Raw genomic sequence first — 23932 nt, forward strand, 5'->3', positions numbered from 1 at the left:
TCTTCCACCCAGACCAAGAATCGAAAGTATAGTGCTCGGGGTTTCCTAAAGATCCAGTAATGGGACGTGGTCCAATTGGCACCCTGTTTCCTATATAAGTGCACTTCTTATGACCAGGACCCATAGGGCTCAAAATATAGGGAATAGGGTGCCATTTAGGAGGCATGGACAGCGCTGGTCCAGGGGCAGGGTGTGTGTGTGTGTATATGTATGCGTGTGTGTTTGTGTGTGTGTGTGTGTGTGTGTGTGTGTGTGTGTGTGTGTGTGTGTGTGTGTGTGTGTGTGTGTGTGTGTGTGTGTGTGTGTGTGTGTGTGTGTGTGTGTGTGTGTGTGTGTGTGTGTGTGTGTGTGTGTGTGTGTGTGTATATGTATGTATGTATGTATGTATGTATGTATTTATGTATGTATGTATGTATGTATGTATGTATGTATGTATGTATGTATGTATGTGTGTGTGTGTGTGTGTGTGTGTGTGTGTGTGTGTGTGTGTGTGTGTGTGTGTGTGTGTGTGTGTGTGTGTGTGTGTGTGTGTGTGTGTGTATGTGTGTGTGTGTGTGTGTGTGTGTGTGTGTGTGTGTGTGTGTGTGTGTGTGTGTGTGTGTGTGTGTGTGTGTGTGTGTGTGTGTGTGTGTGTGTGTGTGTGTGTGTGTGTGTGTGTGTGTGTGTGTGTGTGTGTGTGTGTGTGTGTGTGTGTGTGTGTGTGGGTCCTGAATTAGTAATATGCCAGTACATATACCCAGCAAAATGCTCTCTAAAACATAATAATAACAATAACTGTTTAAATATGAATCAGATGTAATCAATAGTTTATCACACTATTATTTCACTATTTCTTTGCCAAAGACAAATAATATTTATTGTATCAACCAACCAATCAAAGCCCTTTCTTACATCAACAATTGTCACAAGATACCCGGCCTGGACCACAAAGAGCAGGGAAACGGTTAACAGGCTGCTGGATGGTTGCTATAGAACCAACAGATCGTTACAAAACGGTTTGTAACGACGGAATACCAACATCCTGGGGAAAAGCAGTCCCACACTAGGTTAGTGTTAGTGCCGCTATCGCTTTCTCTCTCTCTCTCGCTCTTTTTCACTCTTTCTTTCTCCCTCTAGCTTGTTGCTTTCCCCCCTCTCTCTCCATCTTGTTTCTTCCCCCCTCTCCCCATCTCTCTCACTCTGTCATTTCTCCGCCTTTCTCTTTTTCTCTCTCCGCTCCCGCCCCCTCTATCCATCTCTCTCTCTCTTGTTCCCCACCGTACTGCTCCGCTTGCGCCAAGCGAGTCTCTTTCGCTCTTTCTTTCTCTCTCTAGCCTGTTTCTTTCCCCCCTCTCTCCCCCTCTTTACATCTCTCTCTGTCGTTTATCTCCCCCTCTCTCTCCCTCTCTCATTTCTTTACCCTTTCTCTCTCTCCCTCTCTCTCTCTCTCCATCTCTCTCTTGTTTCCCACCGTCCTGCTCCGCTTGCGCAAAGCGAAAGTAGCAGCGGAAAGTCTCAGGCAGCTCCTGCTCTGTTCACGCTTCACTTCACAACGTGTCAGCAACGGAGAGGGGAGGGAGGCGACGAGAGAGAGAGTGAGGGGGCGAGGGAAACCCGAACCCATGACTTCCGCGTATTTTCCTCTCTCTGGTCTCGCATCTCAAACCACCCTGAGTGGTATAAAAAGACCTGGGTTATGCTGCTTCATTTCAAACTCAGAGCAGGAACTTAATGCCCTCTATGCAGCCCAATCCAGTTCGATTTGGATATTCAAGAATTTACCGGTAAACCGAAGTCATAACGTGGTTAGCCAACGTCCGAAGAAGGATTTTACATTTTTTGGGGTCCTCTTGTTTTCTTGCAGTGGATAGTTATTCTGACCGACTCGTAAAACGGATAATTCTGTAGAGCTTCTGGGATCGACACACTCCAGTTTTCTTCTGGAACTCTGTGTGATCACCGGGAACCCGAGATGGATGTGGAATCTCAGAAGAGCGCACGCCCCCGTGGACGGTGCCTGGACGTTTTCTTGGTCGGTTCTGTCGTTTTGCTCTTCCTGACGGTGGCGACAGTTGTTGTCATGGGAACTTTGGCTCTTGTGGAGCTACGGTCAGAGATCGGGGTTAAACCTTATATTGTGGATATGCAAGGTACATCGGAGACGCACCATGGCGTGCCCCGTTCCACGCCCGCGTACAAGGTGAGTACATTAGCTAATAGCTACTAGTACAGTAGCTGTTAATAACGAATGATGAAGTTTATTGTCTGACTGAACAAAAAATACAGGGATGTGTTTTTGGATGAAAACGGTTTATTTTGATTCTATAAGTAGGTCTATATATCACTGAGTTTTCCCTTCAGAGGTGCAGACTGTGGACAGTTTATTATAATGCGTTTTAAGTGGAACCTATTGATATCTAATTCTGAAGCTGAGCATCTGATCAATAATACAGTTTAAAGAGGTCATCTGCGATTGGTACATCCATTTTGGGACTTTTAAACCAATGACACATAGAACTATCCATTGACTCTCAAAGAGTGTAACTTAAATTAGATTTTTTTCAACTTCTAGTTCCCCATCAGAACTCAAAATATAAGCTTGTTTTACAGAGTATCATTCAGATGTTATGGATGGTTAAGTCCTTGCCTTCGTAGCTCTGCCCATTCATTTCAGTGGTTCCATTTCTCTCGTCTCTCAGTCCTTCACCAAGTAAAGGCCACTTTGTTGTTGTTTCAACTCTGGATGACCCTTTTAAGGCTTTAAGTCCACACAACAATACTAGTGTGTAAGCTACAATGGTAAAACAAATGGTGCACTTCGTAGGGAATAGGGAGCCAAAGTAGTGCAACACATACATAAGCAATAGGGTGCTAAAGTAGTGCACTTGAGTGCCAGAGTTGTGCACTTTCTAAATAAGAAATAGGGAATCAAAGTAGTGCACTACATAGGGAATAGGGATTTAAAGTAGTGCACTACATAGGGAATAGGGATTTAAAGTAGTGCACTACATAGGGAATAGGGATTTAAAGTAGTGCACTACATAGGGAATAGGTTGCCAGAGTAGTGCACTACATAGGGAATGGGGATTTAAAGTAGTGCACTACATACCTAGGGAATAGGTTGCCAGAGTAGTGCACTACATAGGGAATAGTTTGCCAGAGTAGTGCACTACATAGGGAATAGGTTGCCAGAGTAGTGCACTACATAGGGAATAGGTTGCCAGAGTAGTGCACTACATAGGGAATAGGTTGCCAGAGTAGTGCACTACATAGGGAATAGGTTGCCAGAGTAGTGCACTACATATGGAATAGGTTGCCAGAGTAGTGCACTACATAGGGAATAGGTTGCCAGAGTAGTGCACTACATAGGGAATAGGTTGCCAGAGTAGGGCACTACATAGGGAATAGGTTGCCAGAGTAGTGCACTACATACAGACACCGGGTGTGTTACCTCTCTAACTGTCCTCCCTACTCTTCTTCCCCGTCCTCAGATGCAGAACTTGGCCTACGTGCAACTCACCTCCGGTAAGTTCAATCGCCTTTCAACTGTCATTTTAAACCAAACGTCATGTAGATAAAGTAGTTATACAATGAATGATGTTAGACTTCTCTTCTATTTGTATTAGTTGTCAGTTTTAGGAGCGTTGATTTTTATTAGATTTTTATTGAACCTTTATTTAAGTAGGCCAGTCAGTTAAGAACAAATGATTGTTTACAATGACGGCCTACATTGATCAGGTCCAGCCTGTCCATGTGAACTTATTTATTATTAACTAGATGTCTAGACTGATCCTAGATCAGCCCGACAACTCTGATATGCATTGGGGATATGGTGTCTCTCTGGATAAGAGCAACTGCTAAATTACCAAATGGGATGTTAATATAGTCCTTGATTAGTATCCTAACCAAATGGGATGTTAATATAGTCCTTGATTAGTAACCAAATGGGATGTTAATATAGTCCTTGATTAGTATCCTAACCAAATGGGATGTTAATATAGTCCTTGATTAGTATCCCAACCAAATGGGATGTTAATATAGTCCTTGATTAGTATCCTAACCAAATGGGATGTTAATATAGTCCTTGATTAGTATCCTAACCAAATGGGATGTTAATATAGTCCTTGATTAGTATCCTAACCAAATGGGATGTTAATATAGTCCTTGATTAGTATCCTTACCAAATGGGATGTTAATATAGTCCTTGATTAGTATCCTAACCAAATGGGATGTTAATATAGTCCTTGATTAGTATCCCAACCAAATGGGATGTTAATATAGTCCTTGATTAGTATCCTTACCAAATGGGATGTTAATATAGTCCTTGATTAGTATCCTTACCAAATGGGATGTTAATATAGTCCTTGATTAGTATCCTTACCGGTGTGTGTTCCTGTCTCCCCCTTCAGCCACGATGGAGAACAGGACAATGTCCTGGTCCCAGGTCGAACATGGACTGGAGTCCTCTGTTGGAGATCTGTACAAATACAACCTTCAGCAACATACATTACAAACCAAGCAGGATGGCTTCTACTTCCTGTACCTGGACCTTCAGCTCACCTGTACCGCCAAATGTGGGCGGGGCATCCTCGTCGTCCAGCTTGCAAGTCACGGTGACGAAAAGCTCACCTGCCAGGTGGAGCTCCCAGAGTGGTCAGAGTCAAACCCTGTGACAACGGTAACCAGGAAGTGCTGGAAGGTGACACGACTGGACTCAAAGAGCCGGTTAATGGGCCGTATGGTGGTGCCGAAAGCGCAGGACACGTTCTGGAAACTGGACGGGAACGGATCCGGAATGGGAGTTTTCTTAGTGGCTTAATATGGGCCACGTTCAGTACGTTCACCTTTGTGAAACTTTGCAGATAGAGATGCCGTGAACAGAGCCGACGTTATTCCTCCGTTAAGATGTCGCGGAGGCATAAAGTTCTACATTGCTACTATCTGAACATTCCCGAAACGTTGCGTCCTACTGAACGCACCCCTGGGATGGAAGTTAGGGCTCCGCCACAGACGAAGGGAAGGAGACGAGAAAAGGAAGCGAGCCAAGGGTACTGAGATGCACCCCATCTAGGAGAACTTGCAGACAGAGAGAGTCGTCCCACCATGCACTGTTTGTGGACTTTGACCTCTGTCGCTCAGGGCATCTCCATGAAAACAATTTAAACTAAACAATTCAGGTCTATTTATATGGATATTTATTGAATGTATATATATTTAATGTATAAACATGTGTATTTATATATTTGTACTCAGGGTTACAATGTGTTGTTTATTGTCATGTGTAGATGCCACTACGTTGGTGCTGGTGTGTTTGAGGGGAGAATTGTGAAGTGGGGGGGGGGGCAGACATGTGCCATACACATGATATACCGTGTATATACATGGATACATGATATCATTGATTTGATAAGCCTTATTACCGTTGCTTGGCAACCACAGTGACCTCAGAGTCTTCAGGGTTGTGTTCTGTTCTGGAACAACAACAAAATGGACTCTTATTTCCGTAAAGGGAGAAACTCAGCGATACGTCATAGGTGCAGAATGTTTTCAGCCTGGTGGGTTCTCCGCTGTTCCCGTGGCAACCACATTGTGACCGCAGCGTGAAGCCAACCCGCACACAGATACTGTGTGAGACTGAAGACGTGCATCTCCCTCAGCTCAATACACGCCCGTGTTGCTCGTGGCAACATCGTTTGGCTGAGTTTAACTCTGAACATTGTTTCCTACGATATGATTGGCTGTTGGCCAGCCAGCCTCTGAGGTACTGTACTCACTGAGTGAGAGAATGAATGAGCTTAGTCACACAGTTCAGCCGTCATTCCATATATAGTGCCCTACCCTTGACTAGAGTCTATAGGGTGGTAGTGCACTATATAGGAGCAGGATGCCATTTGGAACGGAGGCATGGGCTTCCAATCCACTGTGGGCTTGTCCACAGCTCATGTCAGGAGGAACTATGTGACATCATCATATTTGTGGACGACATGATTTCATTTGCACAGGTCACTATGACCAATTGATGAATGTTTTTATTTATAAATGAGATGTTTACTACGTGTTATTTATGTATTATTTATGTTTAATTAACTGTGTTTATGCTGAACTAGGTAATAAACCTGGATATACACAAGCTCTTGTGAGTGTGTGTTTGTGTGTGCGCGCATATGTGTGTGTGTGATGTGTTTGTGTGCGTGTGTGTGTGTGTGTGGGGGGGAGTGTGTGTGTGATGTGTGTGTGTGTGCGTGCGTGTGTGTGTGCATGTGTATATGTATGCGTGTGTGTGTGTGTGTGTGTGTGTGTGTGTGTGTGTGTGTGTGTGTGTGTGTGTGTGTGTGTGTGTGTGTGTGTGTGTGTGTGTGTGTGTGTGTGTGTGTGTGTGTGTGTGTGTGTGTGTGTGTGTGTGTGTGTGTGTGTGTGTGTGTGTATATATGTATGCGTGTGTATTTGTTGTGTGTGTGTGTGTGTGTGTGTGTGTGTGTGTGTGTGTGTGTGTGTGTGTGTGTGTGTGTGTGTGTGTGTGTGTGTGTGTGTGTGTGTGTGTGTGTGTGTGTGTGTGTGTGTGTGTGTGTGTGTGTGTGTGTGTGGAAGATGGAACTTCAGGTCAGGAAAAGTTCCCCGCTGCCGAGAACACAGAACAGTGTCGTCACTTCTCGTTTCCAACTCTGCTCCGCTGGTGGAAAAACTGTGTTTGTACACTAACAAACAAACAACCACAGAAACAAACCTGTCTGTCTGTCTGTCTGTCTGTCTGTCTGTCTGTCTGTCTGTCTGTCTGTCTGTCTGTCTGTCTGTCTGTCTGTCTGTCTGTCTGTCTGTCTGTCTGTCTGTCTGTCTGTCTGTCTGTCTGTCTGTCTGTCTGTCTGTCTGTCTGTCTGCATCTCGGGCTGTCTGTCTGTCTGTGTGCGTGTGTGACTGTCTGCTCCACTTAACGAAACATCACTGTCTGGTCTCTGGAAAGTTCCAAACGGTAGTATGGCTGACTCAGCATCGCAAGCGCTCAGTACGCGTCCCTCCGCCCCTCCCTCCCCTTTACACCCCTCCCTCCCCTTTTACACCCCTCCCCCACCACATCCTCCTCTCCTCTCAGCACATAGAGGTACACACTGCCTGTGGTTACCGTGTGTGTGTGTGAAGAGATGCACAGTAGCTGCTGTGGTGAGAACAGGAAAGAGCCGGGAACGAAAGAGAAGCTACTGTAGCAACCTGCAGACCCTGTTGAAAAGTGTGTGTGTGTGTGTGTGTGTGTGTGTGTGTGTGTGTGTGTGTGTGTGTGTGTGTGTGTGTGTGTGTGTGTGTGTGTGTGTGTGTGTGTTACCCAGAGCCCTATGGACCCTGTTGAAAAGTAGTGCCCTACTATTACCCAGAGCCCTATGGACCCTGTTGAAAAGTAGTGCCCTACTATTACCCAGAGTGACCCCCTACTATTACCCAGAGCCCTATGGACCCTGTTGCCCTAAAAGTAGTGCTATGGACCCTGTTGAAAAGTAGTGCCCTACTATTACCCAGAGCCCTATGGACCCTGTTGAAAAGTAGTGCCCTACTATTACCCAGAGCCCTATGGACCCTGTTGAAAAGTAGTGCCCTACTATTACCCAGAGCCCTATGGACCCTGTTGAAAAGTAGTGCCCTACTATTACCCAGAGCCCTATGGACCCTGTTGAAAAGTAGTGCCCTACTATTACCCAGAGCCCTATGGACCCTGTTGAAAAGTAGTGCCCTACTATTACCCAGAGCCCTATGGACCCTGTTGAAAAGTAGTGCCCTACTATTACCCAGAGCCCTATGGACCCTGTTGAAAAGTAGTGCACTACTATTACCCAGAGCCCTATGGACCCTGTTGAAAAGTAGTGCCCTACTATTACCCAGAGCCCTATGGACCCTGTTGAAAAGTAGTGTCCTACTATTACCCAGAGCCCTATGGACCCTGTTGAAAAGTAGTGCCCTACTATTACCCAGAGCCCTATGGACCCTGTTGAAAAGTAGTGCACTACTATTACCCAGAGCCCTATGGACCCTGTTGAAAAGTAGTGCCCTACTATTACCCAGAGCCCTATGGACCCTGTTGAAAAGTAGTGCACTACTATTACCCAGAGCCCTATGGACCCTGTTGAAAAGTAGTGCACTATATAGGGAATAGGGTGTCATTTTTCATGTTTTCATGAATAGTTTATCTGTTGTTCATGATTCAGATGGATCTGTCTGTAGTGTAGTTTACTGTAGTGTACATTGAATGGGGATGTCTGTGTCTGTCTGTAGTGTAGTTTACTGTAGTGTACATTGAATGGGGATGCCTGTCTGTGTAGTGTAGTTTACTGTAGTGTACATTGAATGGGGATGCCTGTCTGTGTAGTGTAGTTTACTGTAGTGTACATTGAATGGGGATGCCTGTTTGTGTAGTGTAGTTTACTGTAGTGTACATTGAATGGGGATGCCTGTCTGTGTAGTGTAGTTTACTGTAGTGTACATTGAATGGGGATGTCTGTGTCTGTCTGTAGTGTAGTTTAGTGTACATTGAATGGGGATGCCTGTAGTGTACATTGAATGGGGATGTCTGTGTCTGTCTGTGTAGTGTTTAGTTTACTGAATGGGGATGTCTGTGTCTGTCTGTGTAGTGTAGTTTACTGTAGTGTACATTGAATGGGGATGTCTGTCTGTCTGTGTAGTGTAGTTTACTGTAGTGTACATTGAATGGGGATGTCTGTATCTGTCTGTGTAGTGTAGTTTACTGTAGTGTACATTGAATGGGGATGTCTGTTCGTGTAGTGTAGTGTAGTTTACTGTAGTGTACATTGAATGGGGATGCCTGTCTGTGTAGTGTAGTTTACTGTAGTGTACATTGAATGGGGATGCCTGTCTGTGTAGTGTAGTTTACTGTAGTGTACATTGAATGGGGATGCCTGTCTGTGTAGTGTAGTTTACTGTAGTGTACATTGAATGGGGATGCCTGTCTGTGTAGTGTAGTTTACTGTAGTGTACATTGAATGGGGATGCCTGTCTGTGTAGTGTAGTTTACTGTAGTGTACATTGAATGGGGATGCCTGTCTGTGTAGTGTAGTTTACTGTAGTGTACATTGAATGGGGATGCCTGTTTGTGTAGTGTAGTTTACTGTAGTGTACATTGAATGGGGATCCCTGTCTGTGTAGTGTAGTTTACTGTAGTGTACATTGGAGGATGCCTGTGTCTGTTCGTGTAGTGTGGTTCACTGTAGTGTACATTGAATGGGGATGTCTGTGTCTGTCTGTGTAGTGTAGTTTACTGTAGTGTACATTGAAGGAGGATGCCTGTTTGTGTAGTGTAGTTTACTGTAGTGTACATTGAAGGAGGATGCCTGTGTCTGTTCGTGTAGTGTGGTTTACTTTAGTGTACATTGAATGGGGATGCCTGTCTGTGTAGTGTAGTTTACTGTAGTGTACATTGAATGGGGATGCCTGTGTCTGTCTGTGTAGTGTGGTTTACTGTAGTGTACATTGAATGGGGATGTCTGTGTCTGTCTGTGTAGTGTAGTTTACTGTAGTGTACATTGAATGGGGATGTCTGTTCGTGTAGTGTAGTTTACTGTAGTGTACATTGAATGGGGATGCCTGTAGTGTAGTGTAGTTTACTGTAGTGTACATTGAATGGGGATGCCTGTGTCTGTCTGTGTAGTGTAGTTTACTGTAGTGTACATTGAATGGGGATGTCTGTAGTGTAGTGTAGTTTACTGTAGTGTACATTGAATGGGGATGCCTGTGTCTGTCTGTAGTGTAGTTTACTGTAGTGTACATTGAATGGGGATGCCTATCTGTGTAGTGTAGTTTACTGTAGTGTACATTGAATTGGGATGCCTGTCTGTGTAGTGTAGTTTACTGTAGTGTACATTGAATGGGGATGCCTGTCTGTAGTGTAGTTTACTGTAGTGTACATTGAATGGGGATGTCTGTGTCTGTCTGTGTAGTGTAGTTTACTGTAGTCTACATTGAATGGGGATGCCTGTCTGTGTAGTGTAGTTTACTGTAGTGTACATTGAATGGGGATGTCTGTGTCTGTCTGTGTAGTGTAGTTTACTGTAGTGTACATTGAATGGGGATGTCTGTGTCTGTCTGTGTAGTGTAGTTTACTGTAGTGTACATTGAATGGGGATGCCTGTCTGTGTAGTGTAGTTTACTGTAGTCTACATTGAATGGGGATGCCTGTCTGTGTCTGTCTGTGTAGTGTAGTTTACTGTAGTGTACATTGAAGGAGGATGCCTGTTCGTGTAGTGTAGTTTACTGTAGTCTACATTGAATGGGGATGTCTGTGTCTGTCTGTGTAGTGTAGTTTACTGTAGTGTACATTGAATGGGGATGCCTGTCTGTGTAGTGTAGTTTACTGTAGTCTACATTGAATGGGGATGCCTGTCTGTAGTGTAGTTTACTGTAGTGTACATTGAATGGGGATGCCTGTCTGTGTAGTGTAGTTTACTGTAGTGTACATTGAATGGGGATGCCTGTCTGTAGTGTAGTTTACTATAGTGTACATTGAATGGGGATGTCTGTGTCTGTCTGTGTAGTGTAGTTTACTGTAGTGTACATTGAATGGGGATGTCTGTGTCTGTCTGTGTAGTGTAGTTTACTGTAGTGTACATTGAATGGGGATGCCTGTCTGTAGTGTAGTTTACTGTAGTGTACATTGAATGGGGATGTCTGTGTCTGTCTGTGTAGTGTAGTTTACTGTAGTGTACATTGAATGGGGATGTCTGTGTCTGTCTGTGTAGTGTAGTTTACTGTAGTCTACATTGAATGGGGATGCCTGTCTGTGTAGTGTAGTTTACTGTAGTGTACATTGAATGGGGATGTCTGTCTGTGTAGTGTAGTTTACTGTAGTGTACATTGAATGAGGATGTCTGTGTCTGTCTGTGTAGTGTAGTTTACTGTAGTGTACATTGAATGGGGATGCCTGTCTGTGTAGTGTAGTTTACTGTAGTCTACATTGAATGGGGATGTCTGTGTCTGTCTGTGTAGTGTAGTTTACTGTAGTGTACATTGAATGGGGATGCCTGTCTGTGTAGTGTAGTTTACTGTAGTCTACATTGAATGGGGATGTCTGTGTCTGTCTGTGTAGTGTAGTTTACTGTAGTGTACATTGAATGGGGATGCCTGTCTGTGTAGTGTAGTTTACTGTAGTCTACATTGAATGGGGATGTCTGTGTCTGTCTGTGTAGTGTAGTTTACTGTAGTGTACATTGAATGGGGATGCCTGTCTGTGTAGTGTAGTTTACTGTAGTGTACATTGAAGGAGGATTTCTGTGTCTGTTCGTGTAGTGTAGTGTAGTGTAGTTTACTGTAGTGTACATTGAATGGGGATGTATGTGTCTGTCCGTGTAGTGTAGTGTGGTTTACTGTAGTGTACATTGAATGGGGATCCCTGTCTGTGTAGTGTAGTTTACTGTAGTGTACATTGGAGGATGCCTGTGTCTGTTCGTGTAGTGTGGTTCACTGTAGTGTACATTGAATGGGGATGTCTGTGTCTGTCTGTGTAGTGTAGTTTACTGTAGTGTACATTGAAGGAGGATGCCTGTTTGTGTAGTGTAGTTTACTGTAGTGTACATTGAAGGAGGATGCCTGTGTCTGTCCGTGTAGTGTGGTTTACTTTAGTGTACATTGAATGGGGATGCCTGTCTGTGTAGTGTAGTTTACAGTAGTGTACATTGAATGGGGATGCCTGTGTCTGTCTGTGTAGTGTGGTTTACTGTAGTGTACATTGAATGGGGATGTCTGTGTCTGTCTGTGTAGTGTAGTTTACTGCAGTGTACATTGAAGGAGGATGCCTGTTTGTGTAGTGTAGTTTACTGTAGTGTACATTGAATGGGGATGCCTGTCTGTGTCTGTCTGTGTAGTGTAGTTTACTGTAGTGTACATTGAAGGAGGATGCCTGTTCGTGTAGTGTAGTTTACTGTTGTGTACATTGAAGGAGGATGCCTGTTCATGTAGTGTAGTTTACTGTAGTGTACATTTACATTTCACATGAAATGTAAATGTTGAGACATTCATCTGCAACTCTTATCAAGAACAAATTAAAGTTAGTTCATTCAACTGACGACCAGAGTCATATATTTAGAGAGTTTGGCTTTTTATTTTATTTTTTGTGTAAAAGACAAAATGGTCTGAATATATATATATATACAAACATATAGCCATATATATAGCCATATATATACAAACATATAGCCATATATACACATATAGCCATATATATACAACCATATAGCCATATATATACACACATATTGCCATATATACAACCATATAGACATATATATATACAAACATATAGCCATATATACAACCATATAGCCATATATATACACAGATATAGCCATATATACCAACATATAGCCATATATACACACATATAGCCATATACACACACATATAGCCATATATACACACATATAGCCATATATATAAACATATAGCCATATATACACACATATAGCCATATATATACACACATATAGCCATATACATATACAAACATATAGCCATATATATACACATATAGCCATATATATACAACCATGTAGGCATATATATATATATATATATATATATATATATATATATATATATATATATATATATATATATATATATATATATACACACATATAGCCATATATATATATATATATATATATACATATAGCCATATATATATATACACACACATATAGCCATATATATACAAACATATAGCCATATATATACAAACATATAGCCATATATACACACATATAGCCATTAATATACAATCATATAGCCATATATATATACAACCATATAGCCATATATATACACACATATAGCCATATATATACACACATATAGCCATATATATACACACATATAGCCATATATATACACACATATAGCCATATATACAGTTGAAGTTGAAAGTTTACAGTTTGGAATCATTAAAGCTCATTTTTCAACCACTCCACAAATTTCATGTTAACAAACTATAGTTTTGGAAAGTCGGTTAGGAAATCTACTTTGTGCATGACACAAGTAATTTTTCCAACAATTGTTTACAGACAGATTATTTCACTGTATCACAATTCCAGTGGGTCAGAAGTTTACATACACAGAGTTGACTTTGCCTTCAAACAGCTTGGAAATTTCCATAAAATTACATCATGGCTTTAAAGTTTCTGATAGGCTAATTTACATAATTTGAGTCAATTGGAGGTGTACCTGTGGATGTATTTCAAGACCTACCTTCAAACTCAGTGCCTCTTTGCTTGACATCATGGGAAAATAAAACGAAATCAGCCAAAATATTGTAGACCTCCACAAGTCTGGTTCATCCTTGGGAGCAATTTCCAAATGCCCGAAGGTACCACATTCACCTGTACAAACAATAGTACGCAAGTATAAACACCATGGGACCACGCAGCCATCATACCGCTCAGGAAGGAGACGCGTTCTGTCTCCTAGAGATGAAAGTTCTTTAGTGCAAAAAGTGCAAATCAATCCCAGAACAACAGCAAAGGACCTGGTTAAGATGCTGGAGGAAACAGGTACAAAAGTATCTATATCCACAGCAAAACGCGTCCCATATCGACATAACCTGAAAGGCCGCTAAGCAAGGAAGAAGCCACTGCTCCAAAACTGCCATAAAATAGCCAGACTACGGTTTGCAACTGCACATGGGGACAAAGACCGTACTTTTTGGAGAAATATCCTCTGGTCTGATGAAACAAAAATAGAACTGTTTTGCCATAACGACCATCGTTATGTTTGGAGGAAAAAGGGGGAGGCTTGCAAGCCGAAGAACACCATCCCAACTGTGAAGCACGGGGTGGCAGCATGATGTTGTCGGGGTGCTTTGCTGCAGGAGGGACTGGTGCACTTCACAAAATAGATGGCATCATGAGGCAGTAAAATTATGAGGATATATTGAAACAAAATAGGTCTTCCAAATGGACAATGACCCCAAGCTTCCAAAGTTGTGGCAAAATGGCATTAAGGACAACAAAGTCAAGGTATTGGAGTGACCATCACAAAACACTGAAAAAAAAACGTGTGAGCAGAACTGAAAAATTGTGTGCGAGCAAGGAGGCTTACAAACCTGACTCAGTTACACCAGCTCTGTCAGGAGGAATGGGCCAAAATTCACCCAATTTATTTTGGGAAGCTTGTGGAAGGCTACCCGAAACTTTTGACCCGAGTTAAAGCAATTTATAGGCAATGCTACCAAATACTAATTGAGTGTATGTAAACTTCTGACCCACTGGGAATGTGATGAAAGAAATAAAAGCTGAAATAAATAAATAAACATTCTCCCTACTATTATTCTGACATTTCACACTTAAAATAAAGTGGTAATCCTAACTGACCTAAAACAGGGAATTTTTACTAGGATTAAATGTCAGGAATTGTGGAAAAACAGAGTTTAAATGTATTTGGCGAAGGTGTATGTAAACTTCCCACTTCAACTGTATATATATATATATATATAAATAAAAATAGAACCATATATAAACAAGACAGGGACTCAATCCAATACTTTGATACTGGTTTACTTCAATATAAATGTCCAGCATCCAAAAGCAACAAAGCCAGGATTCAATCCAATACAAGGTATAAAAGAGCCCAGTAATCCAGTGCTTCTCAGTCCTGGTCGTGGTGCTGTTGATTGTAGCATCAGTCCAGTGCTTCTCAGTCCTGGTCGTGGTGCTGTTGATTGTAGCACCAGTCCAGTGCTTCTCAGTCCTGGTCGTGGTGCTGTTGATTGTAGCACCAGTCCAGTGTGTCTCAGTCCTGGTCGTGGTGCTGTTGATTGTAGCATCAGTCCAGTGGTTCTCAGTCCTGTTCGTGGTGCTGTTGATTGTAGTACCAGTCCAGTGCTTCTCAGTCCTGGTCGTGGTGCTGTTGATTGTAGCACCAACCCAGTGGTTCTCAGTCCTGGTCGTGGTGCTGTTGATTGTAGCACCAACCCAGTGGTTCTCAGTCCTGGTCGTGGTGTGGTGCTGTTGATTGTAGCACCAACCCAGTGGTTCTCAGTGGTTCTCAGTCCTGGTCAGTCCTGGTGCTGTTGATTGTAGCACCAACCCAGTGGTTCTCAGTCCTGGTCGTGGTGCTGTTGTTTGTAGCACCAGTCTGGTGGTTCTCAGTCCTGGTCGTGGTGCTGTTGATTGTAGTACCAGTCCAGTGCTTCTCAGTCCTGGTGCTGTTGATTGTAGCACCAGTCCAGTGGTTCTCAGTCCTGGTCCTGGTGCTGTTGATTGTAGCACCAGTCCAGTGTCTCTCCTGATCCTGGTGCTGTTGTAGCACCAGTCCAGTGCTTCTCAGTCCTGGTCCTGGTGCTGTTGATTGTAGCACCAGTCCAGTGTTCTCAGTCCTGGTGCTGGTGCTGTTGATTGTAGCACCAACCCAGTGGTTCTCAGTCCTGATCCTGGTGCTGTTGATTGTAGCACCAGTCCAGTGCTTCTCAGTCCTGGTTGTGGTGCTGTTGATTGTAGCACCAACCCAGTGGTTCTCAGTCCTGGTCGTGGTGCTGTTGATTGTAGTACCAGTCCAGTGCTTCTCAGTCCTGGTGCTGTTGATTGTAGCACCAGTCCAGTGCCTCTCAGTCCTGGTCCTGGTGCTGTTGATTGTAGCACCAGTCCAGTGTGTCTCAGTCCTGATCCTGGTGCTGTTGATTGTAGCACCAGTCCAGTGCTTCTCAGTCCTGGTCCTGGTGCTGTTGATTGTAGCACCAGTCCAGTGTTTCTCAGTCCTGGTGCTGGTGCTGTTGATTGTAGCACCAACCCAGTGGTTCTCAGTCCTGATCCTGGTGCTGTTGATTGTAGCACCAGTCCAGTGCTTCTCAGTCCTGGTGTGGTGCTGTTGATTGTAGCACCAACCCAGTGGTTCTCAGTCCTGGTCGTGGTGCTGTTGATTGTAGTACCAGTCCAGTGCTTCTCAGTCCTGGTGCTGTTGATTGTAGCACCAGTCCAGTGCCTCTCAGTCCTGGTCCTGGTGCTGTTGATTGTAACACCAGTCCAGTGTGTCTCAGTCCTGATCCTGGTGCTGTTGATTGTAGCACCAGTCCAGTGCTTCTCAGTCCTGGTCCTGGTGCTGTTGATTGTAGCACCAGTCCAGTGTTTCTCAGTCCTGGTGCTGGTGCTGTTGATTGTAGCACCAACCCAGTGGTTCTCAGTCCTGGTCGTGGTGCTGTTGTTTGTAGCACCAGTCCAGTGGTTCTCAGTCCTGGTCGTGGTGCTGTTGATTGTAGTACCAGTCCAGTGCTTCTCAGTCCTGGTGCTGTTGATTGTAGCACCAGTCCAGTTCTCAGTGTAGCACCAGTCCAGTGTTTCTCAGTCCTGGTGCTGGTGCTGTTGATTGTAGCACCAGTCCAGTGCTTCTCAGTCCTGGTCGTGGTGCTGTTGATTGTAGCACCAACCCAGTGCTTCTCAGTCCTGGTCCTGGTGCTGTTGATTGTAGCACCAGTCCAGTGGTTCTCAGTCCTGATCCTGGTGCTGTTGATTGTAGCACCAGTCCAGTGCTTCTCAGTCCTGGTCGTGGTGCTGTTGATTGTAGCACCAACCCAGTGGTTCTCAGTCCTGGTCCTGGTGCTGTTGATTGTAGTACCCGTCCAGTGTGTCTCAGTCCTGGTCCTGGTGCTGTTGATTGTAGTACCCGTCCAGTGTTTCTCAGTCCTGGTCGTGGTGCTGTTGATTGTAGTACCAGTCCAGTGTGTCTCAGTCCTGGTCGTGGTGCTGTTGATTGTATCACCAGTCCAGTGGGTCTCAGTCCTGGTCCTGGTGCTGTTGATTGTAGTACCAGTCCAGTGCTTCTCAGTCCTGGTCGTGGTGCTGTTGATTGTAGTACCAGTCCAGTGCTTCTCAGTCCTGGTCGTGGTGCTGTTGATTGTAGCACCAACCCAGTGGTTCTCAGTCCTGGTCATGGTGCTGTTGATTGTAGTACCAGTCCAGTGCTTCTCAGTCCTGGTGCTGTTGTTTGTAGCACCAGTCCAGTGGTTCTCAGTCCTGGTCGTGGTGCTGTTGATTGTAGTACCAGTCCAGTGCTTCTCAGTCCTGGTGCTGTTGTTTGTAGCACCAGTCCAGTGGTTCTCAGTCCTGGTCGTGGTGCTGTTGTTTGTAGCACCAGTCCAGTGGTTCTCAGTCCTGGTCGTGGTGCTGTTGATTGTAGTACCAGTCCAGTGCTTCTCAGTCCTGGTGCTGTTGATTGTAGCACCAGTCCAGTGCTTCTCAGTCCTGGTCCTGGTGCTGTTGATTGTAGCACCAGTCCAGTGTGTCTCAGTCCTGATCCTGGTGCTGTTGATTGTGGGCACCAGTCCAGTGCTTCTCAGTCCTGGTCCTGGTGCTGTTGATTGTAGCACCAGTCCAGTGTTTCTCAGTCCTGGTGCTGGTGCTGTTGATTGTAGCACCAACCCAGTGGTTCTCAGTCCTGATCCTGGTGCTGTTGATTGTAGCACCAGTCCAGTGCTTCTCAGTCCTGGTCGTGGTGCTGTTGATTGTAGCACCAGTCCAGTGCTTCTCAGTCCTGGTCCTGGTGCTGTTGATTGTAGCACCAGTCCAGTGTGTCTCAGTCCTGATCCTGGTGCTGTTGATTGTAGCACCAGTCCAGTGCTTCTCAGTCCTGGTCCTGGTGCTGTTGATTGTAGCACCAGTCCAGTGGTTCTCAGTCCTGGTCCTGGTGCTGTTGATTGTAGCACCAGTCCAGTGTTTCTCAGTCCTGGTCCTGGTGCTGTTGATTGTAGTACCAGTCCAGCGTGTCTCAGTCCTGGTCCTGGTGCTGTTGATTGTAGCACCAGTCCAGTGTGTCTCAGACCTGGTCGGGGTGCTGTTGATTGTAGTACCAGTCCAGCGTGTCTCAGTTCTGGTCGTGGTGCTGTTGATTGTAGTACCAGTCCAGTGTGTCTCAGTCCTGGTCGTGGTGCTGTTGATTGTAGTACCAGTCCAGTGCTTCTCAGTCCTGGTCATGGTGCTGTTGATTGTAGTACCAGTCCAGTGTGTCTCAGTCCTGGTCGTGGTGCTGTTGATTGTAGTACCAGTCCAGTGTTTCTCAGTCCTGGTCCTGGTGCTGTTGATTGTAGTACTCCCACAGTTCAAGTAATCAACTCCTCCGCAGGTTTTTGTACCCTTTTGGGTCCCCAGGACCAGGATTGAGAAACACTACACTAGACAGCCGACAATGGATGTTTTAAAGGCATTTTCCCCACCATTTGCCGAGATTGCATTCACGGTAATAGCTGCAGATGTTGTCTCAAGGTTAAAATACCTTTAAAAAGCCAATTGTCTGTTTTCTAGTGTGATTCTCTATCACACACCTTGGTTAGAATCTATACATTGAGATAATATAATCGAGACACGAATCTGATTGACAAATGTGTGTGTGTGTGTGTGTGTGTGTGTGTGTGTGTGTGTGTGTGTGTGTGTGTGTGTGTGTGTGTGTGTGTGTGTGTGTGTGTGTGTGTGTGTGTGTGTGTGTGTGTGTGTGTGTGTGTGTGTGTGTGTGTGTGTGTGTGTGTGTGTGTGTGTCAATACACACCGTCTCCTAAATCATGAATGCCCCCATGAAATTATCTTCAGCTCCAAGTCTCAGCAGCGTCCCGTTGTCCACGGTTACGTAGATGATGTCTCCAGGCAACAGACGAAAGACTCCGCCCAGGTAGCTGTTCAGAAGATTCTGATGAGAAATCTTTTTCGGTCTGGAATCCTGGGAAGGACAATGGAACCTAACGGAGAGACAGACACTTAGAACGCATCCCAAAATGATGCCCCCTGACCATCACCTCACACACACTCACTTAGCTGTCATCCCCTCACACACACTCACTTAGCTGTCATCCCCTCACACACACTCACTTAGCTGTCATCACCTCACACACACACACTGACCTGTTAGCTTTCATCAACACATCCCCCCCCCCTCCCCATCCCAGGACCATCACCTCACACACACTGACCTGTTAGCTTTCATCAACACACCCCCCCCCTCCCCCGGACCACCACCTCACACACACTGACCTGTTAGCTTTCATCAACACATCCCCCTCCCCTCCCCATCCCCATCCCAGGACCATCACCTCACACACACTGACCTGTTAGCTTTCATCAACACATCCCCCCCTCCCCGGACCACCACCTCACACACACTGACCTGTTAGCTTTCATCAACACATCCCCCTCCCCCTCCCCATCCCCATCCCAGGACCATCACCTCACACACACTGACCTGTTAGCTTTCATCAACACATCCCCCCCTCCCCGGACCCCTCCCCATCCCCATCCCAGGACCATCACCTCACACACACTGACCTGTTAGCTTTCATCAACACATCCCCCCCCCCCCCCTCCCCGGACCCCCATCCCAGGACCTCACACACACTGACCTGTTAGCTTTCATCAACACATCCCCCCTCCCCTCCCCTCCCCACCCCCATCCCAGGACCATCACCTCACACACACTGACCTGTTAGCTTTCATCAACACATTCCCCTCCCCATCCCAGGACCACCACCACACACACACCGATCTGTTAGCTTTCATCAACACATTCCACCCCCTCCCCCTCCCACTCCCCATCCCAGGACCATCACCTCACACACACTGACCTGTTAGCTTTCATCAACACATTCCCCCTCCCCCTCCCCATCCCAGGACCACCACCACACACACACTGACCTGTTAGCTTTCATCAACACAAGTGGTTTGTTTTTGTAACCCTCGGTGATCCTCATCACCTTGTGTTTGAACAGAAAGCAGTCTTCAACGAAGTGCACTTTGGAGTAGACATAGTAGTGCCCTTTCCTCTGTGCTACCAGGCGGCCATCTTTGTAGTCCATCTGATCTGTGAAGGCAGACAGGCCCTTGTCTGATTCCCACTGAACAACACTATCCTCACCCACTGACAGGGAGGAGCCTGGGAGAGGGAGGGGGAGGGAAGGGAGGGGGTGGAGGGAAGGGAGCGGAGTGCAGGAGAGGAAGGGGAGGGGAGAGAGATGGGGGAATGGGTGGGTTGGGGGAATGGGGGAGAGAGATGGGGGAATGGGGGGAGAGATGAGGCAATGGGGGAGATGGGGGAATGGGGGGAGAGATGGGGGAATGGGGGGAAGGGGGAATGGGAGGGAGAGATGAGGGAATGGGGGGAGAGATGGGGGAATGGGGGAAGGGGGAATGGGAGGGAGAGATGAGGGAATGGGGGGAGATGGGGGAATGGGGGAAAGGGGGAATGGGAGGGGGAGATGGGGGAATGGGGGAAGGGGGAATGGGAGGGAGAGATGGGGGAATGGGGGAAGGGGGAATGGGAGGGAGAGATGAGGGAATGGGGGGAGAGATGGGGGAATGGGGGTGGGGGGGGAGATGGGGGAATGGGGGAGAGATGGGGAATGGGGGAATGGGGGGGGAGAAATGGGGGAATGGGGGAGAAATATATGGGGCAGAGGGGGGAGTTAAGAGTGCAGATAGTGCTGGTTAAATGTGTGTGTGTGTGTGTGTGTGTGTGTGTGTGTGTGTGTGTGTGTGTGTGTGTGTGTGTGTGTGTGTGTGTGTGTGTGTGTGTGTGTGTGTGTGTGTGTGTGTGTGTGTGTGTGTGTGTGTGTGTGTGTGCGTGCGTGTGTAGGTGTGTGTGTGTGTGTGCATGTGTGTGTGTGTAGGTGCGTGTGTTGAGGGGCTGTACTGTACCTATCAAGTGTGCTGAGGGTTTCTGTTGGATCTCAGGTGGGAATTTCCACCTCGTAGGCTTGACTAAAATCTCATTGGTCTCTGTCAGGGGACAGTTGGAGAGAGAGAGGGGGGGGCGATAGAGAGAAAGAGGGAGGGAGAAAGAGAGAGAAAGAGAAAGAGAGAGAGATCAACTTTCAGAAAACCAAAGTTGAGATTTTCCAGAAAAGGGCCTGGAATCAGAGAAGCAGAGACACTCGGACGATTTCGTTTTCATTGTAAATATCAAGAAAAGGATACAAACGTTTTGGCACCAAAACATCCTTACAATTCAAAGCAGTGGAAACCCAAGAGCTGAACCCTGAAGAGTCCTCTGTGGTAGATGTTAAAACATTTAAACAACCCTATTATCCAAACACACAGGGATATCAATCAGGTTGTTAAAGAAATGAAAAATCCTATTTGACAAATTGTGAAAATGAAAGATAAACATAGAATAAACTAACTTGCTATTTGGTCTCAAAAGAGAATAGAAATGGTCAGAATATCTCTTCTCTGTCAGAGATACAACACAGAGACAAACCACCAACTGGTCAGAATATCTCTTCTCTGTCAGAGATACAACACAGAGACAAACCACCAACTGGTCAGAATATCTCTGCTCTGTCAGAGATACAACACAGAGACAAACCACCAACTGGTCAGAATATCTCTGCTCTGTCAGAGATACAACACAGAGACAAACCACCAACTGGTCAGAATATCTCTGCTCTATCAGAGATACAACACAGAGACAGAAAAAGTGAGAGACAAAAAGACAATACTCCCAAATAGGAGAATCAATATCTCAATCAATTCCCAACTTCTCTGAATTTACTATTGACATAAAGTTGGGAATTACTCTGGTTAGAAACAGCAAATATTACTGTCAGATATGAATATGACTGTAGATATGAATATGTCTGTAGATATGAATATGACTGTAGATATGAATATGTCTGTAGATATGAATATGACTGTAGATATGAATATGACTGTAGATATGAATATGACTGTAGATATGACTGTAGATATGAATATGTCTGTAGATATGAATATGACTGTAGATATGAATATGACTGTAGATATGAATATGACTGTAGATATGACTGTAGATATGAATATGTCTGTAGATATGAATATAACTGTAGATATGAATATGACTGTAGATATGAATATGACTGTAGATATGAATATGACTGTAGATATGACTGTAGATATGAATATGACTGTAGATATGAATATGACTGTAGATATGACTGTAGATATGAATATGACTGTAGATATAAATATGAATATGTCTGTAGATATGAATATGACTGTAGATATGACTGTAGATATGACTGTAGATATGAATATGACTGTAGATATGAATATGTCTGTAGATATGACTGTAGATATGAATATGACTGTAGATATGAATATGACTGTAGATATGAATATGACTGTAGATATGACTGTAGATATGAATATGTCTGTAGATATGAATATGACTGTAGATATGACTGTAGATATGAATATGTCTGTAGATATGAATATGACTGTAGATATGAATATGACTGTAGATATGACTGTAGATATGAATATGTCTGTAGATATGAATATGACTGTAGATATGAATATGACTGTAAATATGACTGTAGATATGAATATGACTGTAGATATGACTGTAGATATGAATATGACTGTAGATATGACTGTAGATATGAATATGACTGTAGATATGAATATGACTGTAGATATGAATATGTCTGTAGATATGAATATGACTGTAGATATGAATATGACTGTAGATATGACTGTAGATATGAATATGTCTGTAGATATTAATATGACTGTAGATATGAATATGACTGTAGATATGAATATGACTGTAGATATGAATATGACTGTAGATATTAATATGACTGTAGATATGAATATGACTGTAGATATGAATATGACTGTAGATATGAATATGTCTGTAGATATGAATATGACTGTAGATATGAATATGACTGTAGATATGACTGTAGATATGACTGTAGATATGAATATGTCTGTAGATATTAATATGACTGTAGATATGAATATGACTGTAGATATGAATATGACTGTAGATATGAATATGACTGTAGATATGACTGTAGATATGACTGTAGATATGAATATGTCTGTAGATATTAATATGACTGTAGATATGAATATGACTGTAGATATGAATATGAATATGACTGTAGATATGAATATGACTGTAGATATGAATATGTCTGTAGATATGAATATGACTGTAGATATGACTGTAGATATGACTGTAGATATGAATATGACTGTAGATATGAATATGACTGTAGATATGACTGTAGATATGAATATGTCTGTAGATATGAATATGACTGTAGATATGAATATGACTGTAGATATGAATATGACTGTAGATATGACTGTAGATATGACTGTAGATATGAATATGTCTGTAGATATTAATATGACTGTAGATATGAATATGACTGTAGATATGAATATGAATATGACTGTAGATATGAATATGACTGTAGATATGAATATGACTGTAGATATGAATATGAATATGACTGTAGATATGAATATGACTGTAGATATGACTGTAGATATGAATATGACTGTAGATATGAATATGACTGTAGATATGAATATGACTGTAGATATGAATATGACTGTAGATATGAATATGACTGTAGATATGACTGTAGATATGAATATGTCTGTAGATATTAATATGACTGTAGATATGAATATGACTGTAGATATGACTGTAGATATGACTGTAGATATGAATATGTCTGTAGATATTAATATGACTGTAGATATGAATATGACTGTAGATATGAATATGAATATGACTGTAGATATGAATATGACTGTAGATATGAATATGAATATCACTGTAGATATGAATATGTCTGTAGATGTGAATATGACTGTAGATATGAATATGACTGTAGATATGAATATGACTGTAGATATGACTGTAGATATGACTGTAGATATGAATATGACTGTAGATATGACTGTAGATATGAATATGACTGTAGATATGACTGTAGATATGAATATGAACATGACTGTAGATATGAATATGACTGTAAATATGACTGTAGATATTAATATGACTGTAGATATGAATATGACTGTAGATGTTAATATGACTGTAGATATGAATATGACTGTAGATATGAATATGACTGTAGATATGAATATGAATATGACTGTAGATGTTAATATGACTGTAGATAAGAATATGACTGTAGATATGAATATGACTG

General features: G+C 43.6%; 2 protein-coding genes across 6 annotated transcripts in view; one reads left to right on the top strand and one right to left on the bottom strand.

Moving 5' to 3' along the window:
* The first annotated feature begins 952 nt into the window (after positions 1-952).
* LOC124018657 lies at positions 953-6103 on the top strand. The gene is made up of 3 exons (XM_046333993.1): positions 953-2179; positions 3471-3504; positions 4389-6103. The coding sequence occupies exons 1-3, from the start codon at positions 1952-1954 to the stop codon at positions 4796-4798; spliced, it is 672 nt and encodes a 223-aa protein (XP_046189949.1). The 5' UTR covers positions 953-1951; the 3' UTR covers positions 4799-6103.
* Positions 6104-17888: 11785 nt separating this feature from the next.
* Positions 17889-23932, bottom strand: part of LOC124018661 (tumor necrosis factor ligand superfamily member 14-like) — an 11536-nt gene continuing 5492 nt past the window's right edge. Inside the window, exons 4-7 of one of the 5 annotated variants that reach the window (XM_046334000.1) lie at positions 20631-20711; positions 19632-19869; positions 18496-18682; positions 17889-18027 (exon numbers count right to left, since the gene is read on the bottom strand). In XM_046334000.1, the coding sequence (XP_046189956.1) occupies positions 18502-18682; positions 19632-19869; positions 20631-20711 (500 nt within the window). In that variant the 3' untranslated portion in view covers positions 17889-18027; positions 18496-18501. Of the gene's footprint in view, positions 18683-19631; positions 19870-20630; positions 20712-23932 lie in introns of all 5 variants that reach the window. The other 4 variants (XM_046333998.1, XM_046333999.1, XM_046334001.1 and 1 more) reach the window with 4 other exon arrangements.

The sequence above is a fragment of the Oncorhynchus gorbuscha genome, unplaced genomic scaffold (genome assembly GCF_021184085.1).
Source record: "Oncorhynchus gorbuscha isolate QuinsamMale2020 ecotype Even-year unplaced genomic scaffold, OgorEven_v1.0 Un_scaffold_554, whole genome shotgun sequence".
NCBI lineage: Eukaryota > Metazoa > Chordata > Actinopteri > Salmoniformes > Salmonidae > Oncorhynchus > Oncorhynchus gorbuscha.

Coding starts and splice junctions, on each gene's coding strand:
- LOC124018657 (XM_046333993.1), top strand. CDS start 1,952: ATGGATGTGGAATCTCAGAAGAGCGCACGCCCCCGTGGACGGTGCCTG. Junction 2,180..3,470: donor GTTCCACGCCCGCGTACAAG/GTGAGTACATTA, acceptor CCCCGTCCTCAG/ATGCAGAACTTGGCCTACGT. Junction 3,505..4,388: donor CTACGTGCAACTCACCTCCG/GTAAGTTCAATC, acceptor CTCCCCCTTCAG/CCACGATGGAGAACAGGACA.